Here is a 25,898-nt window from a genome sequence, read left to right as displayed (position 1 = left end):
TCCCTGGACCTGGGGTTGGCCTGGATAGGAAAGCCGAAAGATTGCTGCTGATCTTTGATCGGCCACCACCTCACCTCAGAACACGAGGCTCTGCCCCAGGTTCCTGAAATCACTCAAGATTGACAAGACAAAGCCCCCAAAGCTGGGTGTTTCTCTTGTGCCAAGAATTCTCCCTGTCCCTTGTGCAGGCCTGGGAAAGCCTGGAAGAAGCAGAGTATCGGCGGGAGCTAGCCCTGAGAAATGAGCTCATTCGGCAGGAGAAGCTGGAGCAGTTGGCCCGGCGCTTTGACCGAAAAGCCGCCATGAGAGAGACGTGGCTCAATGAAAATCAGCGCCTTGTGGCCCAGGTAGTAGGGGACCCCCTTCGGGGAGACAGGGGAGAGGAAGCTGACCTCTTGGCTGCAGCAGGAGAGGTCTCTCCCCATACTCACTGTCTGCCCCCTGAGATCAGGTGGATTAAGAGTCATCTGCAGAAGCAATGCTCCAGGGTTTTAAGTCTCACTTTTAGGGAAGAGTCTCACAATCCCAAAATGCCCCTGAAAGTTGTCTTATGTGACAGCTAATGCTGGTGACAGCTAATGAACCAGTGACAGCTAATGCTGGTCATCAAGGTGTCTGGTGAAAACAGGCTTGGGCTCTAGGACCATGTCATATTTCACTAGCTTAAAATTGACCCCAAGGCTGATTTCTCTGCTAGAGCATCTGTTCCTTCTCACTTGGAGCTTGGAATCAATTAAATTCTGCCCAGAAAAGGGAAAGCACGGATTCTGAGAGCACTGGAGAGTGTGTGTGTACCTCAATAGCTCGGAGCTGAGCCTTCTGTTTACAGCTCATGGCTTCCAAGGAAGCACAGGTGTTCCTGCCCAGAACCGGGTGGGGCCACTTGGGGGAGGGTGACGGGTATAGGCAGGCCACAAAAGGGCTCTGTTAGTAATATGTACACAGCCTTACCCACACATATGGCACAGTCAGTAAAACCTCGAACTGCTTTTCAAGGTTCTTGTGAGACATTTATTCTCTGGAACTTGGCTCTGATCAGATTGGCTGAAAAAGACAGCAGAACTGACTGCTTGGGGACCGGCTTTCCCTTCCAGCAGTTGTTCTGAAGGGACTTGCTTTTTCTGTGCATTTGGGGACTCGCCAGGGGAAGCCTGACCGAGCTGTCTGTTTCTCCACCGCGGAACAGGATAACTTCGGGTATGACCTGGCAGCTGTGGAGGCCGCCAAGAAGAAGCACGAAGCCATCGAGACGGACACGGCCGCCTACGAGGAGCGGGTGAGAGCCCTGGAGGACCTGGCCCAGGAGCTGGAGAAGGAGAACTACCACGACCAGAAGCGTATCACAGCCCGCAAGGACAACATCCTGCGCCTGTGGAACTACCTGCAGGAGCTGCTGAGGGCGCGGCGCCAGAGACTGGAGACGACCCTGGCGCTTCAGAAGCTCTTCCAGGATATGCTGCACAGCATTGACTGGATGGACGAGATCAAGGTGGGCCCCAGGGACCACTTGTGCCCCACTCTGCCCTCTGCCCAGCCCCCAGATCAGACCTCATGAGGGCCCTGTAGTTAGACACCTCTAAGTCAATCACGTCTCTGATTCAGAATGAACAGACTGCTTGGCTTATTCTGTTCTAGATGAGTTACCAGCCCAGGTCACTGTATCCCCAGTAATCAAGAAATCCTGGGTTCACAGGTGCCAACCTGCAGGGAATAGAAGAGACAGGTATTAACCAGTAGTTTGAAGAATCAGGCTCTGAGTGAAATCATGATTTGACTCCAGTTAAGTGTCCAGACACCTCCTCCCATTAGGAGAAGGGCAACAAAGAGTCTGACTCCTGACTCTCCTCTTCCTCTACCACAGTAGCTTCCAACTGAGGATGCACATCAGACTGACCATGGAGCTTTCTAAAAACATGCCCTAAACCCAAACAGATGCAGGCAATCGAGTGTGGGACTCAGGAGTCCATGAGTGATTCTGATGGGCTCTCCCAGTGGGAATACCTGCTCTGTAATTTCTTCCAAGCTGAGCAGCAGCCATTTCCAGCTGCATCTGACTCCCCCTGGCCCAGATGCATGGACAGTGCCTGCGGGGAGAGGCCTCTTCCTCTCTCCTCATTTCTTCTACCCTGTCTGCCCTCCCTTTTTGCCAGGCTCATATCTTGTCTGCTGAGTTTGGGAAGCACTTGTTGGAAGTCGAGGACTTGCTCCAGAAGCACAAGTTGATGGAGGCTGACATTGCCATCCAAGGGGACAAAGTGAAGGCCATTACCACGGCTACTTTGCAGTTCACTGAGGGGAAAGGTGAGGCCAAGAATGTCTCCCTGTTGAGGCCTCTGAAGTCAGAGCCCCATCCTCTGGCTAGCACTCCACCACCCAGCTTGGATAAATCTCTTAGTTTTAGAATTCTGCTTCTTTCCTTAACTGATGAGGCAAGAAAGGCGCTTGAAGGGTAGCAAAACTCTCCAAGGAGCAGGCAACTGTTTTGGTCGGCTATAATCGGAATGTGTTTATAAGCACCAGTAAGGCATCATCCTGCTTTCATTCTCTGTGCCAGCCCAAGTTACAGTAGAGGCAATTTAGGTTTCTAGCCTCAGGTGTTAAATGGGAGACTCTGTGGCCTCGAAGAATCAATCATCTTGAAATGTATGTCTTGGATTTTTAAAAAAATAATTTCACATTGTGCTTTTCTACTAAGAGCTCACCCATCTTTTAACCTCCCTTATTCCTGAAGTTTTAGTGGGGATAATTTTAAAGAATTTGGCCTGCCCACTGAGCAACTGGGACCCCCTATATCCAACCCCCAAACCCTAGTGATATAGCAGGTTGAGATTGAATGGTTTGAGCGTGACAACTAATCAGAAGCTTGCTTGGAAATGAAGCCCTTACCCTTTTTGTGCCCCTTCCCCCTGCCTTTCCTCCCAGGATACCAGCCTTGTGACCCCCAGGTCATCCAGGACCGTGTCAGTCACCTGCAGCAGTGCTTCGAGGAGCTGAGCAACATGGCAGCTGGGCGGAAGGCCCAGCTGGAGCAGTCCAAGCGGCTCTGGAAGTTCTTCTGGGAGATGGATGAGGCCGAGAGCTGGATCAAGGAGAAGGAGCAGATCTACTCCTCGCTGGATTATGGCAAGGACCTGACCAGCGTGCTCATCTTGCAGCGCAAGCACAAGGCCTTTGAGGATGAGCTCCGAGGGCTGGACGCCCACCTGCAGCAGATCTTTCAGGAGGCCGAGGCCATGGTTGCTCGCAAGCAGTTTGGACACCCACAGATCGAGGCGCGAATCAAGGAGGTGTCTGCCCAGTGGGACCAGCTCAAGGAGCTGGCTGCCTTTCGCAAGAAGAACCTCCAGGATGCTGAGAACTTCTTCCAGTTCCAGGGTGATGCGGACGACTTGAAAGCCTGGCTACAAGATGCCCATCGGCTGCTCTCAGGGGAAGACGTTGGGCAGGATGAAGGGGCCACACGGGCCCTGGGGAAGAAGCACAAGGACTTCCTGGAGGAGCTGGAGGAGAGCCGTGGGGTGATGGAGCATCTGGAAAATCAGGCCCAGGGCTTCCCCCAGGAGTTTCGGGATTCTCCAGATGTGACCAATCGTCTGCAGGCCCTCCGGGAGCTGTACCAGCAGGTGGTGGCGCAGGCAGACCTGCGTCGGCAGAGGCTGCAGGATGCGCTGGACCTGTACACAGTGTTTGGGGAGACAGATGCCTGTGAGCTATGGATGGGTGAGAAGGAGAAGTGGCTGGCCCAGATGGAAATCCCAGACACACTGGAGGACCTGGAGGTCGTGCAGCACAGGTCAGAGCTGGCCCTTCTCTTCCTCTCTCCCTGCACCCCCCGTCTCCCAGCATCTGCCTCGTATGGTAACAGCCTCTCAATCAACCAGGGTCTTTTTAAGAGGCCCTGGGATGCCCTCTATTGCAGAAGCCGGAAGTCACAAGCTCTGATCCAGCTCTGTGGCTTTGGGTGCTTCACCCCACAAATTTTCACAAACTGAAATGAAGGGGCCTCCGTAGATCAGTTCTGCAGTTACTTTTAAGCCATGCAGCTTTCGTTCAAATGAACTGTGTATATTCCTGACATACACAGAGGGAAGTGGGACTGAAGTGATTTAAGGAGGAAGTAGAGGCCAGGACCTCGCTAGCTCTAGTTCTGTCACCGCCCATAGAGACAGTTCTCGGTCTCTGCACCCCAGGGATTGCAGAGAACAGTTTGTAAACTGGCAGTCTACAAGGCCACTCTTATTTGTGGGGTTGAGAGCCCCTCAGCATTCTGGCATGGGGAAGCCACCCCCAGTCTGTGTGGCATCCCAGGATCCCAAGCATAGATCCAGGGAATTGAAGAGAAGCCACTCCCTGGGCATGCCATGGTGTCCCACTCTTCTCCTGGAAGGGTCAGCTGTCATAACTACAGCCCCCTCCCTCAGCAGCTCCCCTTCTCCTATCCAAGGACAGAGCACCTGGCTGGGAGCGTGTCCTTCAAGTCAAGGTGTCAGGCCGTGGCTCTAGGGGCTAAGAGCAGCAGTCGAGATCGTAGAGGCATGGTGGGTGTTCTCATGACAATTGACACCCCCTTCTACCTCCCAAAAATGCATACCTATTTCTTCCTCTATGCCTCTCTACTAAGCCAGAGGTCTAATGGTCAGTAACCATCTCTCTCCTCACCTGGTCTTGGAAATACTAAACTGTGAAATGGGATCCATGAACCAGGATGCACTGACATCTTTCTCTTTTTCACCACCACCCCGCTTTACCTGCCCAGGTGTATTTAGGAGGTGGACAGCGAAAGCAAGAGCTACACATTCTGGAAACTGAATGGCCCCTGGCCATGAAGTGGCTGCTGCTACCTCACTCATCCTCATTTTCTCTGTCATATCAGGTTTGACATCCTGGACCAGGAGATGAAGACTTTGAAGGCTCAGATTGATGGTGTGAATCAGGCAGCCAATAGCCTGGTAGAGAGTGGCCACCCACGCAGTGGAGAAGTGAAGCAGTACCAGGACCACCTGAACACCAGGTGGGAAGGGCGAGGGCTGGAGCTGGGAGCATTTTCTCTTTGCACCTGAGACACCCTGGGGAATGAGGCCCAAAAGACAGGAGGCCTGCTATGTGATGCCAGGCTTGTGCCCTCAAAATCTTTCTTGGCCACTGTCGCCTTCTACACCGGATCTTCAGCAGCGAAGAGAAGGTTGTGTGTGGTGACCAGCCCATGGAGGGAGGGAGGGAGCTGTGTTCCTGGGGGCACGGGGGATAAGGGGATGTCCTGTGTGATGGAGGAGACATTCTGAGTGCACTGTAGTTAGAACTAGGCCATATGGTACCCAGGCCACATTTCCTTCTATGTTCTTAGGCAGGGAGAAGTGCTTTCTGAGAGCTCTTAAGTACTGTCCATAAAGGAAGGCCCCTGCTTGCACCACAATGCAGCATTGATAACGAGGCTGGCTTGAATGAAGAGGAGAATTAGCAGGCAGCCTTGAGCATGCTTTGTGGGCAGAACAAAAAGCAGCCCCTGAGGAGCCTTTGCAGATGGGGTGCTGGCTTTCTGTACAAGGCCTAATTGGGGGAGCTCTGAAGACAGAGCACACACCTGTGCCCCTTGTTTGTTACCTGGGGCCCTGCATACACCATGTCACAAGTTCACCACCTCCCCAGCTCTGGGCCTCTTTCCTTTGGTGCCTGAGCCTTGCCCTGCCTGGGACAATCTGAACAGTATGGGAGGGGATGTTGGGGAAAAAGGGGTTAGTACAGTGGAGACCCTGGTGGTAACCTATGGGAAGTGTAGGGGGTGGCTAGAATACTATGGAGTCAGTAAAAAGGGCTGATGGTCTTAGCATCCAAAGATGGGACTGCCATTCATGAGAGTCCCCCCTAACTCTTCTGCAGAGAAGGAGGATGCCTCGTGTGCTCCTCTTTATATTTGGAGATGATGGGGCTGCACCTGTGAGAGACAGACAGGTAGCCCCTGTCACCTACGCATCTGTGGTCTTAATGAGCCACACCTAAGTGGCGTGCACCCAGGCACTTGCCGTGCTTAGGTGAGAAAAGGAGAACCCGAGGCTTTGGGGTTTTCCGTTTTCCATTAAATCTGAGGATTGAAAGCTTCCTGAGAAGTCACGTGGTCTAGCTGTGTCCCCCACAAAAGCTGTACCCCTGAACAAGCGCTACCAGAGATGGGGAGCTCACCCCCTTCCCATGTGGCCCATCCCTTTATTGCTTAGGAAGCTCAATCTCACATCGAGTGGAAATCTGCCGCCTTGAAATGTGTGCACACTTGAGAGCACAACTTCCTAGATTCTTTGTCCTTGTGACAGCTCTTCAAATATTTTTAAAAAAAACTGTCATTCTTCACCTCTACCCACAGTTCCACCTCCATCCTTCTTCCGTTCCCCCTACCAGTTGGCATTCTCCAACTACATAGTCCAAATCCTGCCCATCTTCAGGTCAGTCCCTGTTGCTTCCATCCCAGTGTCCCAGATGCAAAACTCTCATTTCCTCGTTTGTACGGATTAGAGCTTTGCATTCAGTCTTGCATTGTAATCACTTTTGTGCTAAAGAACCTTCCTAATAGAGTATAAACAAAGGAAGAGCTCTGCATTCACATGTTGCTCACAGTGTTTTGAGTAACTTGCGTTTAACCATCTGAGGTTCCCTGTTTGGAGTGTCCTTTTGACATCTACCCATTTGTTTTACCCTCTTATTATTCAGGTCTCAGCACCCACATTAGCTTCTTGGAGTAGCCCTCAATGACCGTCAAGCCCATCCAAAGAATCACATACCTCCCCCACCTAGCCCCTCTGCCTCTATTCTGTTACCTGATTTTTTTTTTTCATTGCACTTATCACCCCTTGATGGATTATAGTCTTACTTATTTGTCTGTGCTCGCTTTGCTTCATGCATTGCTGTATTCCCAGAGCCTCATCACTGCCTGGCACAGGGTATACGATCATTGTACCATAAATGGTTAATAAGTAAACAGACACATCTGAAATATCTTCTGCCAAGCTTGGCACATACTTCTGTCAAACACTTACTGAATACACGGTGACCTTCCACCATGTGCATTCCAGGTGACTAACACCTTTCTAATGGTGTTGGTCAAACCTGGACTCCTGATACGACCTCGCTAGTGCTGACTGCCCACTCCCTCCAAACGATGCAGTCAAGAGAGAAAGTGGGCACACTGAACCCCAATCCCAGCCCATCCCTGGTGTGGCCTCTGCTTGGTGGCTGTATGAGACCACACCAGGAAGGCCTAGAAAATCCCCCTGGGTATTATTAATAGGGGGCACAGCCAGACCCTCTCCGGTGGCTTCTGGATGGGGCTGGGAGATCTCATCGCCTGGACGCCTCATTATCATTTCATAGAGGCTGTGAACCAACTCAGAGAAAAATTTCACCTCCTTTCGCCTGAATTGTCAGCCTTGGCATCTTCTGTGTATCAGCACAGAATTCCCAGAGCTTGGGGACTTCTTGGTCTAGGAGGGGAGCCAAGAAGTCTTTGGGCTCTCTCTCTGCTCTCTTCTGGTGTCCCTGATCTTTCCCAGGCTTATCTTCCTACCAGGCTGGCTGCTGATGTCTCACTTTGGGAATGCCCTTCATGGGTGTTATACAGCGTGTCTGCCCAGTCCCTCCAGCTCCATCCCCAGGAGTGGGGGCAACAAAGATGAGTGCGACTCAGGGCCCCATCCTTCAGTGAATCACCCCAGTGAAGGAACTGGAGATTGTCTCATTGACATATAGCTCAGATGACCTCCACCAAACCTGCCACTGTCACCCCTGTACTCCTGACAGCTCCTGATTCGCTTTGCTTAGTACATGATGTGTACATAGACGTTTATACTGTAGTTATAGCATGAGCCATAAGTTCTCTCTAAATCACATATTTCCTGGAGCAAAGTTGTCTGGCTGCCTATTCTCCCAAAGGCTAAAGATACTCGGGAAAGATGGGCTCAATTAGCCAATCAGTTTTCAGCAGACTCTCGTGAGCTCCTGTAGTACCGTGACACAGAACGAATAAACCCGGCTCTGAGAGGTGTCCCTGGCAGTGTTAGGCTGGGCTGGTGAGCAGCTCTTTCTTTTTTTTTTTTTTTTTTATAAATTTTATTGTTATATTCCCCATACAATTGCAGCCCCCCATTCTGACCCCAATCCCTCCCCTCCCGCCCCCGCCCCCCTAAAAGTGTCTCTGGTTCATAGTTTTTTGTTGATTTTGATTTTCACTTTCTTATAGTTATTCATTTTCCTGGTCCCTTATTTAAGTTTTCTAGATTCCTGCTATGAGTGAGACCATCCGGTATTTTTCTTTTTCTTTTTGGCTTATTTCGCTGAGCATGATCCCTTCCAGCGCCATCCATGTTGCAGCAAATTGCATGTGTTTATCTTTTTTGAATGCTGAGTAATATTCCATGGTATATATGTACCACATCTTCTTGATCCAGTCATCTATTTTTGGGCATTTGGGTTGTTTCCAAAGCTTAGCTATTGTAAACAGTGCTGCTATAAACATAGGGGTGCAGGTGTTCTTTGGAATTGATGTTTCTGTGTCCTTTGGGTAAATACCTAGGAGTGGAATTGCTGGGTCATATGGAAGCTCTATGTTTAGTAGGTCCAGAAATCTCCACACAGCTTTCCACAGTGGTTGGACCAGTTTGCACTCCCACCAACAGTGCAGAAGAGTTCCTTTTTCTCCACACCCTCGCCAACATTTGTTGTTGCTAGTTTTTTTAATATGTGCCATTCTCACTGGTGTAAGATGGTATCTCATGGTAGTTTTGATTTGCATTTCCCTGATGACAAGTGATGTTGAACATTTTTTCATATGCCTGTTGGCCATTTGCATTTCCTCTTCAGAGAAGTTTCTTTTAAGCTCTTCTGCCCATTTTTTGACTGGATTATTTTCTTTGTTGTTGTTGAGATTCATCAGCTCTTTGCAGATTTTTGTGATCAGTCCTTTATCATTAGTGTTGGGTGCAAAAATGTTCTCCCAGTTGGTGGGGTTTCTCTTTGTTTTTGTTATTGTCTCTTTTGCTGTGCAAAAGCTCTTTAATTTGATATAGTCCCAGCTGTTTATCTTTGCCTTCACTATCACTGCTTTGGGTGATGTGTCTGTAAAGATGTCTTTGATGTGCAAATCACGTAGTGTTTCGCCTATATTTCCTTCTATATATTTTATGGTTTCAGGTCTTATGTCTAGTTCTTTAATCCATTTTGAGTTGATTTTTGTGTATGGTGTGAGGTGGTGGTCAAGCTTCATTCTTTTGCATGTAGCGACCCAGTTTTCCCAGCACCATTTATTGAACAAACTTTCTTTGCTCCAATGCATAGTCTTTGCTCCTTTGTCAAAGATTAGTTGACCATAAACCTGTGGGTTTATTTCTGGATTTTCTATTCGATTCCATTGGTCTGTATGTCTGTTCTTGTTCCAATACCATGCGGTTTTTGTTTTTTTTTTTTTTTTTTTTATAAATTTTATTGTTATATTCCCCATACAATTGCAGCCCCCCATTCTGACCCCAATCCCTCCCCTCCCGCCCCCGCCCCCCTAAAAGTGTCTCTGGTTCATAGTTTTTGTTGATTTTGATTTTCACTTTCTTATAGTTATTCATTTTCCTGGTCCCTTATTTAAGTTTTCTAGATTCCTGCTATGAGTGAGACCATCCGGTATTTTTCTTTTTCTTTTTGGCTTATTTCGCTGAGCATGATCCCTTCCAGCGCCATCCATGTTGCAGCAAATTGCATGTGTTTATCTTTTTTGAATGCTGAGTAATATTCCATGGTATATATGTACCACATCTTCTTGATCCAGTCATCTATTTTTGGGCATTTGGGTTGTTTCCAAAGCTTAGCTATTGTAAACAGTGCTGCTATAAACATAGGGGTGCAGGTGTTCTTTGGAATTGATGTTTCTGTGTCCTTTGGGTAAATACCTAGGAGTGGAATTGCTGGGTCATATGGAAGCTCTATGTTTAGTAGGTCCAGAAATCTCCACACAGCTTTCCACAGTGGTTGGACCAGTTTGCACTCCCACCAACAGTGCAGAAGAGTTCCTTTTTCTCCACACCCTCGCCAACATTTGTTGTTGCTAGTTTTTTTAATATGTGCCATTCTCACTGGTGTAAGATGGTATCTCATGGTAGTTTTGATTTGCATTTCCCTGATGACAAGTGATGTTGAACATTTTTTCATATGCCTGTTGGCCATTTGCATTTCCTCTTCAGAGAAGTTTCTTTTAAGCTCTTCTGCCCATTTTTTGACTGGATTATTTTCTTTGTTGTTGTTGAGACTCATCAGCTCTTTGCAGATTTTTGTGATCAGTCCTTTATCATTAGTGTTGGGTGCAAAAATGTTCTCCCAGTTGGTGGGGTTTCTCTTTGTTTTTGTTATTGTCTCTTTTGCTGTGCAAAAGCTCTTTAATTTGATATAGTCCCAGCTGTTTATCTTTGCCTTCACTATCACAGCTTTGGGTGATGTGTCTGTAAAGATGTCTTTGATGTGCAAATCACGTAGTGTTTCGCCTATATTTCCTTCTATATATTTTATGGTTTCAGGTCTTATGTCTAGTTCTTTAATCCATTTTGAGTTGATTTTTGTGTATGGTGTGAGGTGGTGGTCAAGCTTCATTCTTTTGCATGTAGCGACCCAGTTTTCCCAGCACCATTTATTGAACAAACTTTCTTTGCTCCAATGCATAGTCTTTGCTCCTTTGTCAAAGATTAGTTGACCATAAACCTGTGGGTTTATTTCTGGATTTTCTATTCGATTCCATTGGTCTGTATGTCTGTTCTTGTTCCAATACCATGCGGTTTTGATGATTATGGCTTTGTAGTATAGTTTGAAGTCTGGGAGTCTGATGCCTCCATTCCCTTCTTTTTTTTTCAGGAGAGCTTTGGCTATTCGGGGTTTTTTGTGATTCCATATGAATTTCATCAATAATTGTTCTATTTCTTTGAAGAATGACATTGAAATTTTGATTGGAATAGCATTGAATCTGTATATTGCTTTTGGAAGGATGGCCATTTTAATAATGTTTATTCTTCCAATCCATGAGCAGGGGATGTCTCTCCATTTCTTTGTGTCTTCTTCTATTTCTTTTAACAGTGTTTTATAGTTTTCTTTGTATAGGTCCTTTACCTCTTTTGTTAGATTTATTCCCAAATATTTGATTTTTTTTGTTTCAATAACAAAAGGGATGGTCTTTTTGATTTCTTCTTCTTCAGATTTATTGTTTGTGTATAGGAAGGCTACTGACTTTTGCGTGTTGATTTTGTATCCTGCCACTTTACTGAACTGATTGATGAGTTGAATTAGCTTTTCTGTGGAGTTTTTGGGGTTCTCTATGTATAGTATCATATCGTCTGCAAATAGTGATAGTTTGACTTCTTCTTTTCCTATTTGGATTCCTTGGATGTCTTTCTCTTGTCTTATTGCCCTGGCTAGGACTTCCAGTATTATATTGAAAAGCAATGGTGAGAGTGGACATCCTTGTCTTGTTCCAGATCTTAATGGAATTGCTTTCAGCTTTTCACCATTGAGAATGATACTGGCTGTTGGCTTGTCATAGATGGCCTTTATGATGTTGAGGTATGTTCCTTGTATCCCAAGAATTTCAAGGGCTTTTATCATGAATGGGTGTTGCACTTTGTCGAAAGCTTTCTCAGCATCTATTGATATTATCATATGGTTTTTATATTTCTTTTTGTTGATGTGTTGGATAACGTTGATTGATTTTCGGATGTTAAACCATCCTTGTGCCCCTGGAATGAATCCAACTTGGTCGTGGTGAATTATCTTATGGATACATTGTTGGATTCTGATAGCTAAAATTTTATTCAGGATTTTTGCATCAGTGTTCATTAGGGAGATTGGCCTGTAGTTTTCCTTTTTTGTGTTGTCCTTGTTCGGTTTTGGTATTAGTGTAATGTTGGCTTCATAGAACGTGTTTGGTATTGTCCCTTCCTTCTCAATTTTTTGGAAGAGTTTGTGAAGGATAGGCACTAATTCGTCTCTGAATGTTTGGTAGAATTCATTTGTAAATCCATCAGGTCCTGGGCTTTTGTTTTTGGGGAGGTTTTTGATTACCATTTCAATTTCGCTAATTGTAATTGGTCTGTTTAGGTGTTCTATTTCTTCTTTATCTAGCTTTGGGTGATTGTAGAGTTGTAGGAATTTGTCCATCTCCTCTAGATTGTTAAACTTGTTTCCATATAACTGTTCATAGTAGTTACTGATTATTCTTTTGATTTCTGCTGTGTCCGTTGTGATTTCTCCTCTTTCATTGATGATCCTGTTTATTTGTGCTTTCTCCCTTTTTTCCTTTGTGAGCCTGGCTAGGGGTTTGTCTATTTTATTGATTTTTTCAAAGAACCAGCTCTTGGTTTCATTGATCTTTTGGATTGTTTTTTTAGTTTCAATTTCATTTATTTCTGCTTTGGTTTTTATTATTTCTTTTCTTCTACTGGTTTTGGGGTTTTTTTGTTGTTCTTTTTCTAGATCTTTGAGCTTCGAGATTAGGTTGTTTCTTTGCGTTCTTTCTTGTTTCTTGATGTGAGCTTCTATTGCTATATATTTTCCTCTTATTACTGCTTTTGCTGCATCCCATACATTTAGGATATTGGTGTCCTCCTTGTCGTTCAATTCAAAAAATTTTTTAATTTCTTCTTTGATCTCCTCATTAGTCCAATGGTCTTCCAGTAGTGTGGTTTTTAATCTCCATGAGGTAGGAAAGTTCCTTGCCTTCTTTTTATGGTTTATTTCTAGTTTGATGCCTTCATGGTCAGAAAAGATGGTTGATATGATTTCAATCTTGGTGTATCTGTTGATGTTTGTCTTGTGCCCCAGTATGTGATCGATCCTGGAGAATGATCCGTGTGCGCTTGAGAAAAATGTGTACTCCATTTTTTTGGGGTTTAGTGTTCTATAGATGTCTGTTAAGCCCAATTGCTCTAGGTCTTTATTTAGAGCTTTGGTTTCTTTACTTATTTTTTGTCTTGTTGATCTATCCATTGTTGATAGTGGTGTGTTGAAGTCTCCCACTACGTATGTGTTTTCTCTGATGTCTGTTTTCAGAGAGGACAACAGTTGTCTGATATATTTTGGTGCTCCTTCGTTTGGTGAGTATATGTTAATGAGTGTTATTTCTTCTTGAAGTATTGTCCCCTTGATCATAATGTAGTGACCATTGGGGTCTCTTTTTATCTTTTTGAGTTTGAAATCTGTTTTATCTGATATAAGTATAGCTGTTCCTGCTTTCTTTTTTGGTCCATTTGCTTGTAGGATTGTTTTCCATCCTTTAACTTTGAGCCTATTTTTATCTTTTGTAGCTAAATGTGTTTCCTGGAGACAGCAAAAGGTTGGGTTTTGTTTCTTAATCCAGGCTGCAACTCTGTGTCTTTTTATTGAAGAGTTTAGTCCATTTACATTTAGAGTTAATATTGATATGTTAACATCTGTATTTGCCATTGTGTTTGTCTTTCCTTTGATTTTATTTATTTATTCTTTTAATAACTTTTTTTTTTTTTTTTGGCCTTCTTTCATTGTTATTCGTCGCTCTGAGGTTCTGGCTTTAGGACTCCTTGTAGTATTTTTTGGAGTGGGGGTTTAGTTGCAATGAAATTCCGGAGTTTCTGTTTGTCTGGGAAGGTCCATATTCTTTCTTCAAAGAGGAAGGAGAGCTTTGCGGGATAGAGTATTCTTGGTTGGCATCTGTTTTCTTGGAGTCTGTTGACTATGTCCCTCCACTCTCTCCTTGCCCGTAGTGTTTCTTCGGAGAAGTCTGATGTCAGCCTGATTGGTTTTCCTTTGAATGTTATCTGTTTCTTCCCTCTTGCCAGCTTCATTATTTTTTCCTTGTCCTGGATTCTTGGGAGCTTTACTATTATGTGTCTTGCTGTATTTTTCCTTTCGTCGTGGAAGTTTGGTGTTCTTCTTGCTTCTTGTATATCAATTTTCAGCTCCTTCTTCACATTTGGGAAGTTCTCTTCAATTATCTCTTTGAATATTTTCTCTGTTCCTACATCTCTCTCCTCTCCTTCTGGTATTCCTATAACTCTTATATTTCCTTTCCTCATGGAGTCAGATAGTTCCCGAAGTCTTTCTTCGTTCTTTTTCCTTCGTACTTCTCTTTCCTTTTCTGTTTTGGTTCTTTTTATTTCTGCGTCTTCAAGATTACTTATTCGTTCTTCCATTTCATCTATTCTGCTTTCATTGCTTTTCCCAGAATTCTTTAGTTCTTCCATTAATTCTTTGATCTCCTGCATTTCTTTTACTTCCCTCTTTAGGGACTCAATTTCTTTCTTCTGACCATTGTTTTCCCTCTCTAGGGACTCAATTGCATTCTTCTGATCGTTGATTATTTTTCCCTTATCATTGTTTTCCTTTATGACTTCTGTCAGTTTTTTAATCACGGCAATTTTAAATTCTCTTTCTGGAAGGCTCAGAAATTCTTCCAAGTTATTGTCGTTGCAATCTGGGGGCTGGCTTTCTTTTTGTGGTGTGCTTTTTCTCTGGAGAGTTGCTAGGTTGCGTGTGGTTCTTCTCCTCCCTACTGTCTGTTTTCTAATTTGCCGTATGCGTTGGGACACTGTGTTGTTGGGACTTGCCGGCATCTTGGGTGGGCTTCTCTGTTCCCCTCTGGTTCTTCCAGGAGTCATCTGTCAGTTTCAAGCAGCCTTTACTGGAGAAAGGTCCCTGTTCTAAAATGCCGATGTGGGGACACACTCCCCTGTGCGCCTGGTCTGCCCCGGCGGTGGGTTCCTGCTTCCCTCTGGGCTTGGACTGCAGGCCAGAGGGGGTCTGGCGTGGGCGAACTTCCCCCGCTCACCTCTGGCTCCTGAGGAAGCCTTCTGCAGGTAGTCTTTACTGAAGAAATGTCCCTGTTCTAAAATGGTGATGTGGGACACACTCCCTGCGCTTCTGGTCTCAGGCACACTCTTCTGCGCGCCTGGTCTGCCCCGGCTGTGGGTGCTCGCTCTCCCTGTGGGCTCAGACTACTTGTTCAGAAGGGGCCCGGTGTGGGCTAACTCCCCAGCTGGCCACTAGCTCCTTCAGTAGCCTGTGCTGGGGTCAAGTCGCTAGGTGGCACCAGAGATCTCTCCTAGAGCCCTTGGGGAGCTGATTTTCCACCCCGTGGGACAGGGAGCAGAGCGGGGATGGTAGGGTACACCTCAACAGCTTTGGGGTGCTGTGTCTGCCTTGTGCCCCACCGTCGTGGGGAACCCACGCCCCTAATTTCGTGCCCCGGGTCTCAGTTCCAAAGCCCTCAGTTCCAGGACGCGGGCTGTAGCCTAGATCAGTGGCGCGGGAATGGCGCCTTTTGAATCCCGCTCCCCTGCCTGGGCGCCTTGTTCCTGCTCACTCAGGGAGGGCCTCGCCCGGGTCTCAGTTCCAAAGCCCTCAGTTCCAGGACGCGGGCTGTAGCCCAGATCAGTGGCGCGGGAATGGCGCCTTTTGAATCCCGCTCCCCTGCCTGGGCGCCTTGTTCCTGCTCACTCAGGGAGGGCCTCCGCCGTCTCCCCGCAAGCCTAGGTCGCAGGCGCGGGGACCTGGGCAGCTGCAATCCGAGCGCCGCTTTCGCGCAAGCTTACCGGGCGGCCGGGGCTGTGTGCTGGTGCTGGTCTCCTCCTGGTGGGCGGGGCTCTCTTTTTAATGGCGCGTGGAGCTCACCTCCGCGGCGGATCCTGCAGGGTTCGCCTCAGCTCCCGTTCACGGGGTGTGGTGGCTGAAATAGTTCCTTTCCACTCACAGTCCCGCTTGCTGCATCCGTTTTTCTTGTTGGGCGTTTTGGTTTGTTGTTTCCCTGGTCTCTGCCGGTCGGAGAGTGCCGCCTCTGTGGGCGGGGGAGGGGAGCAGGGTTCTGCGCTTCCCTCCCTTCTCGTCCTCTTTTATGGCAACTTTCTTCTTCAGGCAGTTTGCTGGAGTCGTCCGTTTATCTTCCGTGTCCCAGTTCTCACTGGGACCTGCCGCTTTTCCTCCCTATTAACTTTTTTTAATGGGAGCTCTTACTCGCAGCGTCTCCTCGCCGCCATGTTGCTCCGCCCCCTCTCTCCCATGCGGTTTTGATGATTATGGCTTTGTAGTATAGTTTGAAGTCTGGGAGTCTGATGCCTCCATTCCCTTCTTTTTTTTTCAGGAGAGCTTTGGCTATTCGGGGTTTTTTGTGATTCCATATGAATTTCATCAATAATTGTTCTATTTCTTTGAAGAATGACATTGAAATTTTGATTGGAATAGCATTGAATCTGTATATTGCTTTTGGAAGGATGGCCATTTTAATAATGTTTATTCTTCCAATCCATGAGCAGGGGATGTCTCTCCATTTCTTTGTGTCTTCTTCTATTTCTTTTAACAGTGTTTTATAGTTTTCTTTGTATAGGTCCTTTACCTCTTTTGTTAGATTTATTCCCAAATATTTGATTTTTTTTGTTTCAATAACAAAAGGGATGGTCTTTTTGATTTCTTCTTCTTCAGATTTATTGTTTGTGTATAGGAAGGCTACTGACTTTTGCGTGTTGATTTTGTATCCTGCCACTTTACTGAACTGATTGATGAGTTGAATTAGCTTTTCTGTGGAGTTTTTGGGGTTCTCTATGTATAATATCATATCGTCTGCAAATAGTGATAGTTTGACTTCTTCTTTTCCTATTTGGATTCCTTGGATGTCTTTCTCTTGTCTTATTGCCCTGGCTAGGACTTCCAGTATTATATTGAAAAGCAATGGTGAGAGTGGACATCCTTGTGGTGAGCAGCTCTTTCAAAGAGGCTCCAACCCCAGGCTCCCGGGACTTATGTCAGGCCTTCGTGTATCTCCCAGCATCATTTCAGTCCTGCTCTTGAAGGTCGAGAGTATGCGATCCATTCTAATTGTAATCCCAGCTCCTCCCCTCCCTCTCCTTCCTCGTCTTCCCCAGGCCTCCTTCCTCTTAGAGCCCAGGACACTTCTTTTATGTCCCAGACACCCTGAATGTGGGCTTAGGCATTTCCTCTAGGGCAGTGGGACCCTATGTCCTGAGGCATTCTTGAAGTTTAAAATATTGGGGAAATTACATGTTTACCTGAAATTCAACCATATACAGAATCACATCGTTGCTTGTCTCCCTCTGATGGAAAGGTTTGATTGGTAGTTCACATGTTTTGCACAAAATTGGATAAAATAGATCTTTGTTAGGTAGATGATTTTATTCAGTGTACCAGGTCTGTGGGGGGTGACTCTGGTGGGAAAGCTGGGAGGACTTAAGAAGAAAGTGTCTCTGCATCCCCGTGGCAGGTGGCAGGCATTCCAGACCATGGTGTCGGACCGGCGGGAGGCTGTGGACTCGGCCCTGCGGGTGCACAACTACTGTGTGGACTGTGAGGAGACCAGCAAGTGGATCACAGACAAGACGAAGGTAGTAGAGTCCACAAAGGACCTTGGCAGGGACCTGGCGGGTGTCATTGCCATCCAGCGGAAGCTGTCTGGGTTGGAGCGCGATGTGGCTGCCATCCAAGCCCGCGTGGGTGCCCTGGAGCGGGAGTCACAGCGGCTGATGCAGTCCCACCCTGAGCTCAAGGAGGACATTGGCCGGCGGCAAGCGTATGTGGAAGAGCTGTGGCAGGGCCTACAGCGAGCCCTGCAGGGCCAGGAGGCCTCTTTGGGTGAGGCCAGCCAGCTGCAGGCCTTCCTACAGGATCTGGATGAGTTCCAGGCCTGGCTGTCCATGGCCCAGAAGGCTGTAGCCTCCGAGGACACACCTGAGTCCCTTCCAGAGGCCGAGCAGCTGCTGCAGCAACATGCAGCCATCAAGGACGAGATTGACGGGCACCAAGAGAGCTACCAACATGTCAAAGCATCTGGGGAGAAGGTGATCCATGGCCAGACAGACCCAGAGTACCTGCTCCTGGGCCAGCGACTGGAAGGCCTGGATTCCGGCTGGGATGCCCTGCGTCGGATGTGGGAGAGCCGTGGCCGCTCCCTCGCCCAGTGCCTCGGCTTCCAGGAGTTCCAAAAAGATGCCAAGCAGGCTGAAGCCATCCTCAGCAACCAGGTAGGGAGACATTAAGGACTGTAGGTAGCGGGTAAGGGTAGGGAGGGGCACAGCCATGCCCTGGTAGGTCTATGAATGTGCTAGAGAGTTCAGGGACCAAATTATGCTTCTTTTGGGCTCTCTCTGGCCACTAATTAGAGGGACATGTCTCTGGTGGCTGCACTGGGTGCTCCTGCCTGGCAGACCCCCACTGCCTCCTTGGTTTATCTTCATCCTTGTCTGGAAACTTGCTTCTACAGGAATATACTCTGGCCCACTTGGAGCCCCCAGACTCCCTAGAAGCTGCAGAGGCTGGGATCCGGAAGTTTGAGGATTTCTTGGTGTCTATGGAGAACAATAGGGATAAGGTCTTGAGTCCTGTGGACTCTGGAAACAAGCTGGTCGCCGAGGGAAACCTCTATTCAGACAAGATAAAGGAGAAGGTGCAGCTGATTGAGGACAGGTACTGTCCACCCCCTGGATCACAGCAGGAACTGGGTAGGGCTGGCCATGTTGCTTGAGGACCCAGGCCCGATATGGTCATGACTGTGCTGCTGGCTTCCATTCTAGGTACAGGAGGAATGATGAGAAGGCCCAGGAGGGCTCAGTTCTTCTGAGAGACAACCTGGAGCTCCAGAACTTTCTCCAGAACTGCCAGGAGGTGAGGCTGCAGCAAGGCAGGGCACTTCACAAGAGCATCTTTTCTCAGAGCAAAGTGCCCCAGGGGTGAGATGGCCATGGGGATCCTCTTTGACTCAAGGGTCTGGGATGCATGAGTGGGAGCTCTGAGAACTGGGTGGCTTAGATCACCCTCTTTCTCCCTTTTTTTTTTTAATCTGGAAAGTTATCTTTTGGTTGGTCAATGGGTAGCCTAAGAATCATCTAGAGCCCTGGTCAGGACCAGCCAGCTTCAAAGAAGTAAAACTGGTGCATTCACAGAGTCCCATGCTTAGAAGGCCCTGAACTTAGTTTAATGCTCTGCTATTGCCATCTTGAAATTGTTACCAAGTTTGAACATTTTTACTTTGCACTGACCTTGCAAATTATGGAGCCCAGTGCTGGCTCAGGTTAAATGCAGACTCCTGGGCCACATTCAGGCCCAGATGGATCAGAACGAGAAAAAAAAAAAAAAACACATTTTTAACAAGCCTCCCAATTGGAGAGCTTGCTCCTTGCTCGGCCTGGGGGGAGCTGTAGAAAGAAGTTCTTGACCTACACTCCCGGTCCCTCCATTAGTAGTACTTCCATGTGGAACAAAACTTTCTCTGAATTCTCTCTTGCTCTCACCTTCATACCCTCTCCTTTTCAGCCCAGGAAGTTCTGTTTCATCTCCTTTTGCCCTTGGCACAAACCAGACTCTGTATGATACTAGGACATCTTGGGAATGTGGGATGCTCATCACAGTTCTTCTCTTGTTGTTAATTACAGTACTTGCCCTTGACTTCTTCCTCAGATGACCATTTCTGTGTTGGCTAATGATTTCTCACCTTACTGTCAGTGGGTTTCTTCTCCATTCACTAAACACTCATTGAGTTCCTGCAACTTGCCAGGTCTGTCCTCAGTCCTGGAACTGTGGAGAGAAGAATAACTATCCCCAGGGTCACACAGCACACACTCTGGTGGAGAAGACAGGCGGGGCCCATATTTTAACCCAGGGCTTGAGTTGCCGGTGCTGAAGTTCAGGCTCCATGTTCGAGAGTATTTCTCCTCTGTACTCACACTTCTGCTTGGCCTTCTCCTTCTGCAGCCAGAGGTGGGCAGCAGCTCCTGTCTGAGCCCCTGGCCAAAGGAGAAACATTCGGGGATGACAGCACCCCCTCTTTCTGCCTGCAGCTCACGCTCTGGATCAATGACAAGCTGCTGACATCTCAGGATGTCTCCTATGATGAGGCACGGAACCTTCACAACATATGGTTGAAGCATCAGGCATTTGTGGCAGAGCTGGCCTCGCACCAAGGGTGGCTGGAGAACATCGATGCGGCAAGTCAAGCACATGGGGGAAGGGATGTAGCTGGGGGTGGGGTGGGGGAGTAGATCAGATAATGCTTGTCTGATAGAGGCTTCACTAATCTCACTGGACAGCATTCCACTTGGAAGTGAAAAGACTTTTTGTAGCTAGTAGGAGTTAAACCTCCAGAGTTCCAGACTCATTGAAGCTGCTCAGAATTAGTGCCTTTCTGGGTCACCTAAATCTCAGGACAGTTCAGGAGCATGTGGACACCCAGGCCACAGTTCCTGTGTCCAGTGCCAGGACAGCAGTTGTCTCTGATTGCCCTCCATTATTCTCACCAGAGCACTGTCTTGTAAGGGACGGGGAAATATGTGAGATGATCAGAATGGTCCAGGGTACCAGTGGCCTCGCCATTTGGATGGGGGGGGGGGGCACCAACAGGGAGTGGTCATCCATCCCCTTCGAAGATGGGGACCCCAGGATCCCCTCTATAACCAGCTTACCCAGAGCTGGTGTTAGCTCTGGCAACCAAGTGCTTTGTTCCTCCCTGCTGTGGGCATGCAGGAAGAAGCAGCCCCGGGGTTCACCTCAGGTCGTGTTCCATATGGGTTAAGGGTGCAGACTCCAAGCCAGACTAACTTCTCAACCTCCCTGCACCTCATTCTCTTCATCTGTAAAGTAAGGATAATAATAGAGCCTACCTGATGGAATTGTGAGCACTAAATACTTAAAAGAGTATATAGCACTTAGAATAGTGCTTGGCAATTATTAGACACTTGCATGATAAATACTATTGTTAGCAGTTGGGTCTATATTCCTAAGCCCAAGTCATATCACATACTGTACACCCTCCCCCAAAAGGGACATTTATGTAAGTAAAAACCAATAAAGACAAACTCAGTAAAAGACACCACCGAAGGTTAGTGCACAACCTCTGGGAAATGATCACGAGGGTGGAACTCCCTGGGGGTCACCATGCTGGTTATGCATGGCTAGATCTTAGATCATTCCCCACCCCCCGATATTTTAGTACCGCTGATCCTTATCTGCAGTTCCCATACTGCAGTCTCCTTGAGTCATTTACCCCAAACATGAGCTCCCTGTCCCACCTTCTGCAAATAACTCAGAGGGTGCATGGTCTTTCAATTGAGCCTCGCCATACTACCAGGCAGATTCTTTGCCTCTGTGACCTCCTCTCCATTAGCCCTTTGCAACTACCTGGGGCCCTGGCTGCTCCAGGGCCACCTGGCCTCAGGGTGAGCGCTCTTCTTCCTCCTCCATGCAGGAAGGAAAACAGCTGATGGAGGAGAAGCCCCAGTTTACAACCGTGGTGTCCCAGAGGCTGGAAGCCTTGCACCGGCTCTGGGATGAGCTTCAGGCCACCACGCAGGAGAAGGCCAAACATCTCTCAGCTGCCAGGAGCTCTGATCTGCGCTCGCAGACCCATGCTGACCTCAACAAGTGGATCAGCGCCATGGAGGACCAGCTGCGGTCTGACGACCCGGGCAAGGACCTGACCAGTGTCAACCGGATGTTGGCTAAGCTGAAGGCACGTGAGGGGGTTGTAGACCTGGAGTATTGAAATAGAAGGGATCTTGGGGACCAAGTTTGAAACCTAGAAGTAAGTACTTCACCTAGAAATAAGTATTCCTTCTGAAACTCAGCTGGACTTGCTTTTATCAAGCAAAAATGTCTCCTGATTCATAACCCATTTTCTACCCCTTTGCAGCATGTCAGGTAGGGACCCAAATGTGGGGATCCAAGCTACATGAGATGTATCGGACGGGCCCTCAGAGAAGGGAAAGATGAGAGGGGGTATCAGGGAGACTTCATGAGGAAGGCTGAGCTGGGCCTTTAAGGATAGATGATGTACGGATAACGAAAGACAAAGGGCTGCACAGGTGCCAAGACCAGTGCTGACACTGTCACCTTATGTCCCCAGCGTGTGGAAGACCAAGTGAATGTGCGGAAGGAGGAGCTGGGAGAGCTATTCGCCCAGGTGCCCTCTCTGGGAGAGGAGGCGGGAGATGCAGACTTGAGCATTGAGAAGCGGTTCCTGGACCTCCTGGAGCCCCTGGGGAGAAGGAAGAAGCAGCTGGAATCATCTAGAGCCAAGCTGCAGATCAGCCGGGACTTAGAGGATGAGACGGTACAAGGGCCATGACCCCCCTCCACCGCCTTGGCAGCTGCCACATCACTGTGGCTGGCTGCGGTCCAGGGAAATTCTTGGTAGCAGATGTCTGGCCATCTCACCCCTTTATCTCTGGGTTGTTGTGATGATTACATTAAATATAGAAGTAAAGCCAGGGCATTTTGAATGTAACTCACTCTCATGGGCTTTGGGGCCAGGCAGACTTAAGTGTAAGGTGCAGTTACATCACAGGTCACCACACAGGTTACCTGGAACCTCAATTCAAAATATTTGTAAAGGGGGGATAAAATTTAGTGGGATGTTGGGAAGAACCAGGGAGATGGCAGGCAGAGCTCTGTCTGGCTCATGGTGAGAGCTCGGGAAAGGGAGGCCATCATTGTCATCTGCTGTCCCTGCTTTCTGGACCTACAGCTCTGGGTGGAGGAGAGACTGCCACTGGCCCAGTCGGCTGACTATGGCACTAATCTGCAAAGCGTGCAGCTATTCATGAAGAAGAACCAGGTACGTCCTGCCTCACTTGGTCAGTCCTCCCACCACACACACACACATACACACACACACACCCCACACCCCACCCCCATCCTGCCCCAGAGAGGTCCAGTACTAACCTGCAGAAGGCCAGTAACAGCAAGGTGTTGTCCTTGTAGGTAGCTGATGGGGCCCCAGTCTGTATTTGTAGTGTCAGCAGAAAGAGCAACTTTGGTGATGGCGGAGAATTCTAGAAGGACCATGGAGGGGTTGGGGAGCCAGGTGCTTTGGGATTGAGGCCATTCTGGGCACAGGTAAGTAAGCTAGAAGAGGTAGATTTGGGTGCCCAGTTAACATCGAAGCTCCCAATTAAAGGAGGGGGCCTGGTAGAAAACAGTATTCTCAGGAGCCTCAGTTTCCTCAGTTGTAAAATAAGCCAACTAGTCTTTCTAACACTAAAGACTTAGACTCATTCTAGCCTCAGTAAGTGCTACTAACAAAGACTTTCAACTCACCCGTCTGACGTTTGCTATTATAGGAAAGGGCTAGATAATATGGATGGGGTTCCCCTCACCAAGAGAGGGAAGGTAATCTCTAGGGAGAGCAAGGCTACCCTAATAAAACTTTTAGGCTGGCTGAGCTAAAACCTAAATCCCACTTGATCACTCCCTCTACCACTGTGGTTCTCAAACTCTAATGTGCGACAGACTCACCCAGAGTCTGGTTAAAATGCGCTTGACTAGGCTTCACTCCAGATCTGCTGACTCTAGGAATAACACCTGATGGTCTGCATTTCTATCAAGATCCTGGGTAAGGGGTGGCTGCTGAGGCTGCTGCCACACTGGGGCTTTGAGAGCACGGCCCTCATGGCTTCTCATAGCAACTAGAACAAATCCATCAGGTGTCACATGAATAAGGCTCCCCTCTGGTTGTGCATTAGAATCACCTGGGGAACTTCCAAGCTCATGAATACCCACACTCTACCTCAGATCAATGGATCAGGGTCTGTGGGGATGGGGTCCTGGCGTGTTTTTCAATGAGTAACCAGGGTTGAGAACCACTGTCCTGCCTGACCTGGCCCCTGCCTAGTCTAAATCTCCTCTCACCACTTTAGCCCTCCTTCAGAGTTTCCCAACTCTTCTGCCCTTCTTCTGGCCTTTAGACAGTACAAAACTGGCTTCCACCCCAGGGACTTTGCACTTGTTCCCTCTTGCCAGCAACACTCACCCCCCTATCCTCGTGTGGCCACCTCCCTGACATCATTCACGTCTCACTCAAATGTCACCTCAGAAAGGTCCCTCCTACTCCCCATCTACAGCCACCACCACCACACCATGTAGCCTTTCTTCATCTTGATGGGGTTTCACTGTGTAGCTCCTGTTCTGTGTATTTACCCATCTAGTTACATGTTACCACCTGTTCCTCTAGCAGAGCATAAGCTGAATGAGGGCATGAGTTTTGTTGATCTTGTTTCCATGTTGTCTCTAGACCACAAAGCAGGTTCTAGTATATAGAAGGTAATAAATATTGAATGAATGATGTCAGGGAAGACGACATAAGTAAGCACACAGCACAGGAACCTAGAAAGGAATTGTGTACAAAGCAGCACCTTTTTAGGATACCTTGCACAGGTCATCGGATTGCACAGAAAGTACCAAAGCAAGTGGAGCAGACCCCATGGCTTGTTTGAAAACAATTGCAGAAACCATGGGAGGTTGCCAAGATCAAGATTCCAAGCATAAAGTGTAAAAATGCATTTCAGCAAATTAGGTCACTTGGAGATTTTGCTGTTTCTGTACATTTTAAATGTTTAGTCCCAATAGTGCCCACGGGTACTGCTCTCGGCCTTGCCCTCCAGATGTTTTAGACACCATGGGAAAAGGTAAAAGGAAAGAAATGAGTTGTAAGGAGCCTTGGGCCCATATGCACAAAAGCACCTAGCCTCAGGCCTCAGCACCCAGAAAGAGAGTAACACACGGGGCACATTTCCTAAAGATAAGAGCTGACTCCATCACGAGAGTGGGAGGAAGGTGCCATTTGGGTGATCAGAGGCACAAACTGGAAATAATACAAAGTTCCCAAAAGATTGGAGAGAGAGAAATTGGAAACAAAACAAGAGGCAACTGTGACCTTTGCTTGGGATGGAGAGAAAGCTGTTTGAGCAGGTTATCAGAGGCCATTTAAAACTGCTTTCCTGCAGCTCAGAAACCAACCTCTGCTGAAACATAGGACGAATAAAGCACAGTCAGGAGCATAGGTTCCAGGTCAGGGAGGCTCAAGTGCATCCCGGCTGTACACGTATTGCCCACCGGTGACCTCACCCGCAATGGGTCCTGGGTGCTCATCTCAGAAGGCACCATCAAGGTGGGAGGACGCGGAGGGTCTAGTGCCATGCTTGGCATGTGGTCATGGCTGTTTTTATGGCACCACCTGTTCTGCTCTAGCTTCCTGAGCTGGAGCAGGGAGGGGGGCCAGGGTGTCACCCAGGTACCCGACCCAGGGACAGGGCCCCCCTCTGAACCCTTCCTCTCGGCTTCAGACGCTGCAGAATGAGATCCTGGGCCACGCACCGCGGGTCGAGGATGTGCTACAGAGAGGGCAGCAGCTGGTGGAGGCGGCCGAGATTGACTGCCGGGACGTTGAGGAGCGCCTGGGGCACCTGCAGGGCTCCTGGGACACCCTGCGGGAGGCAGCGACCAGCCGCCTGCAGCGCCTGAGGGATGCGAGCGAGGCACAGCAGTACTACCTGGATGCGGGCGAGGCTGAGGCCTGGATCAGCGAGCAGGAGCTCTATGTCATCTCTGATGAGACCCCCAAGGTCAGCTCACGCAGGGTGCCAAGACCAAGGGAAAAGCTGGGATGGGCAGGCTATGTGGGTTACTGCGAATCCAGATGTGTGCAGAGTGAGGGCAGGAGGAAGTTAACCAGGGACCCCCTAGATTCTGCCTATTCTCTGTTGGTACATCCTCCTCAAGATACCCCACCTCTTGAGAATACCCACTTATAGCACACGTGCTGCTGTAGCTAGGGTTCCCATTAGCCAGCTTAGATTGGCTGCACACCAAGGCTGCTTCACCTTTCCTGTGCTGTGGACTCTGCTGCTCTGCTCTGCTGTGGTGGTAGGGGGATTAGGAGATCTGTAAAAGCTGAAATGAGAGAGGAAGTTTCCTGGGAACAGAGGTGGGGCTGGGCCTGGGAGAGAACTTGAGTAGCTCTCAGGTGAGCATCCAGGTAATGGAGAGAAGTGGATTGCACGCATTATGTGGAATAAGTGCAGGAAAATGAATTGGGGCCTGCTCTGTGGGTACCCCGCAGCCTGGCTATCCCTACCTCTGGC

At 48.1% G+C, this 25,898-nt stretch overlaps 1 protein-coding gene across 1 annotated transcript in view; it reads left to right on the top strand.

Moving 5' to 3' along the window:
* Positions 1-25,898, top strand: part of SPTB (spectrin beta, erythrocytic) — a gene marked incomplete at its 3' end in the record, with an annotated part of 70,255 nt that overhangs the window by 23,792 nt on the left and 20,565 nt on the right. Inside the window, exons 10-22 of the mRNA XM_084239607.1 lie at positions 189-347; positions 1,187-1,489; positions 2,151-2,301; positions 2,923-3,793; positions 4,874-5,011; positions 17,255-18,011; positions 18,251-18,453; positions 18,561-18,651; positions 19,824-19,970; positions 21,227-21,490; positions 21,884-22,090; positions 22,505-22,594; positions 25,101-25,379. Coding sequence (XP_084095733.1) covers positions 189-347; positions 1,187-1,489; positions 2,151-2,301; positions 2,923-3,793; positions 4,874-5,011; positions 17,255-18,011; positions 18,251-18,453; positions 18,561-18,651; positions 19,824-19,970; positions 21,227-21,490; positions 21,884-22,090; positions 22,505-22,594; positions 25,101-25,379 — 3,660 coding nt within the window. The remainder of the gene's footprint in view (positions 1-188; positions 348-1,186; positions 1,490-2,150; positions 2,302-2,922; positions 3,794-4,873; positions 5,012-17,254; positions 18,012-18,250; positions 18,454-18,560; positions 18,652-19,823; positions 19,971-21,226; positions 21,491-21,883; positions 22,091-22,504; positions 22,595-25,100; positions 25,380-25,898) is intronic.

Source organism: Talpa europaea (assembly GCF_964194135.1).
Source record: "Talpa europaea genome assembly, chromosome: 8".
NCBI classification, from domain to species: domain Eukaryota; kingdom Metazoa; phylum Chordata; class Mammalia; order Eulipotyphla; family Talpidae; genus Talpa; species Talpa europaea.
Note: the sequence above shows the minus strand (reverse complement) of the source record. Positions and strands in the feature narration are given on the sequence as shown.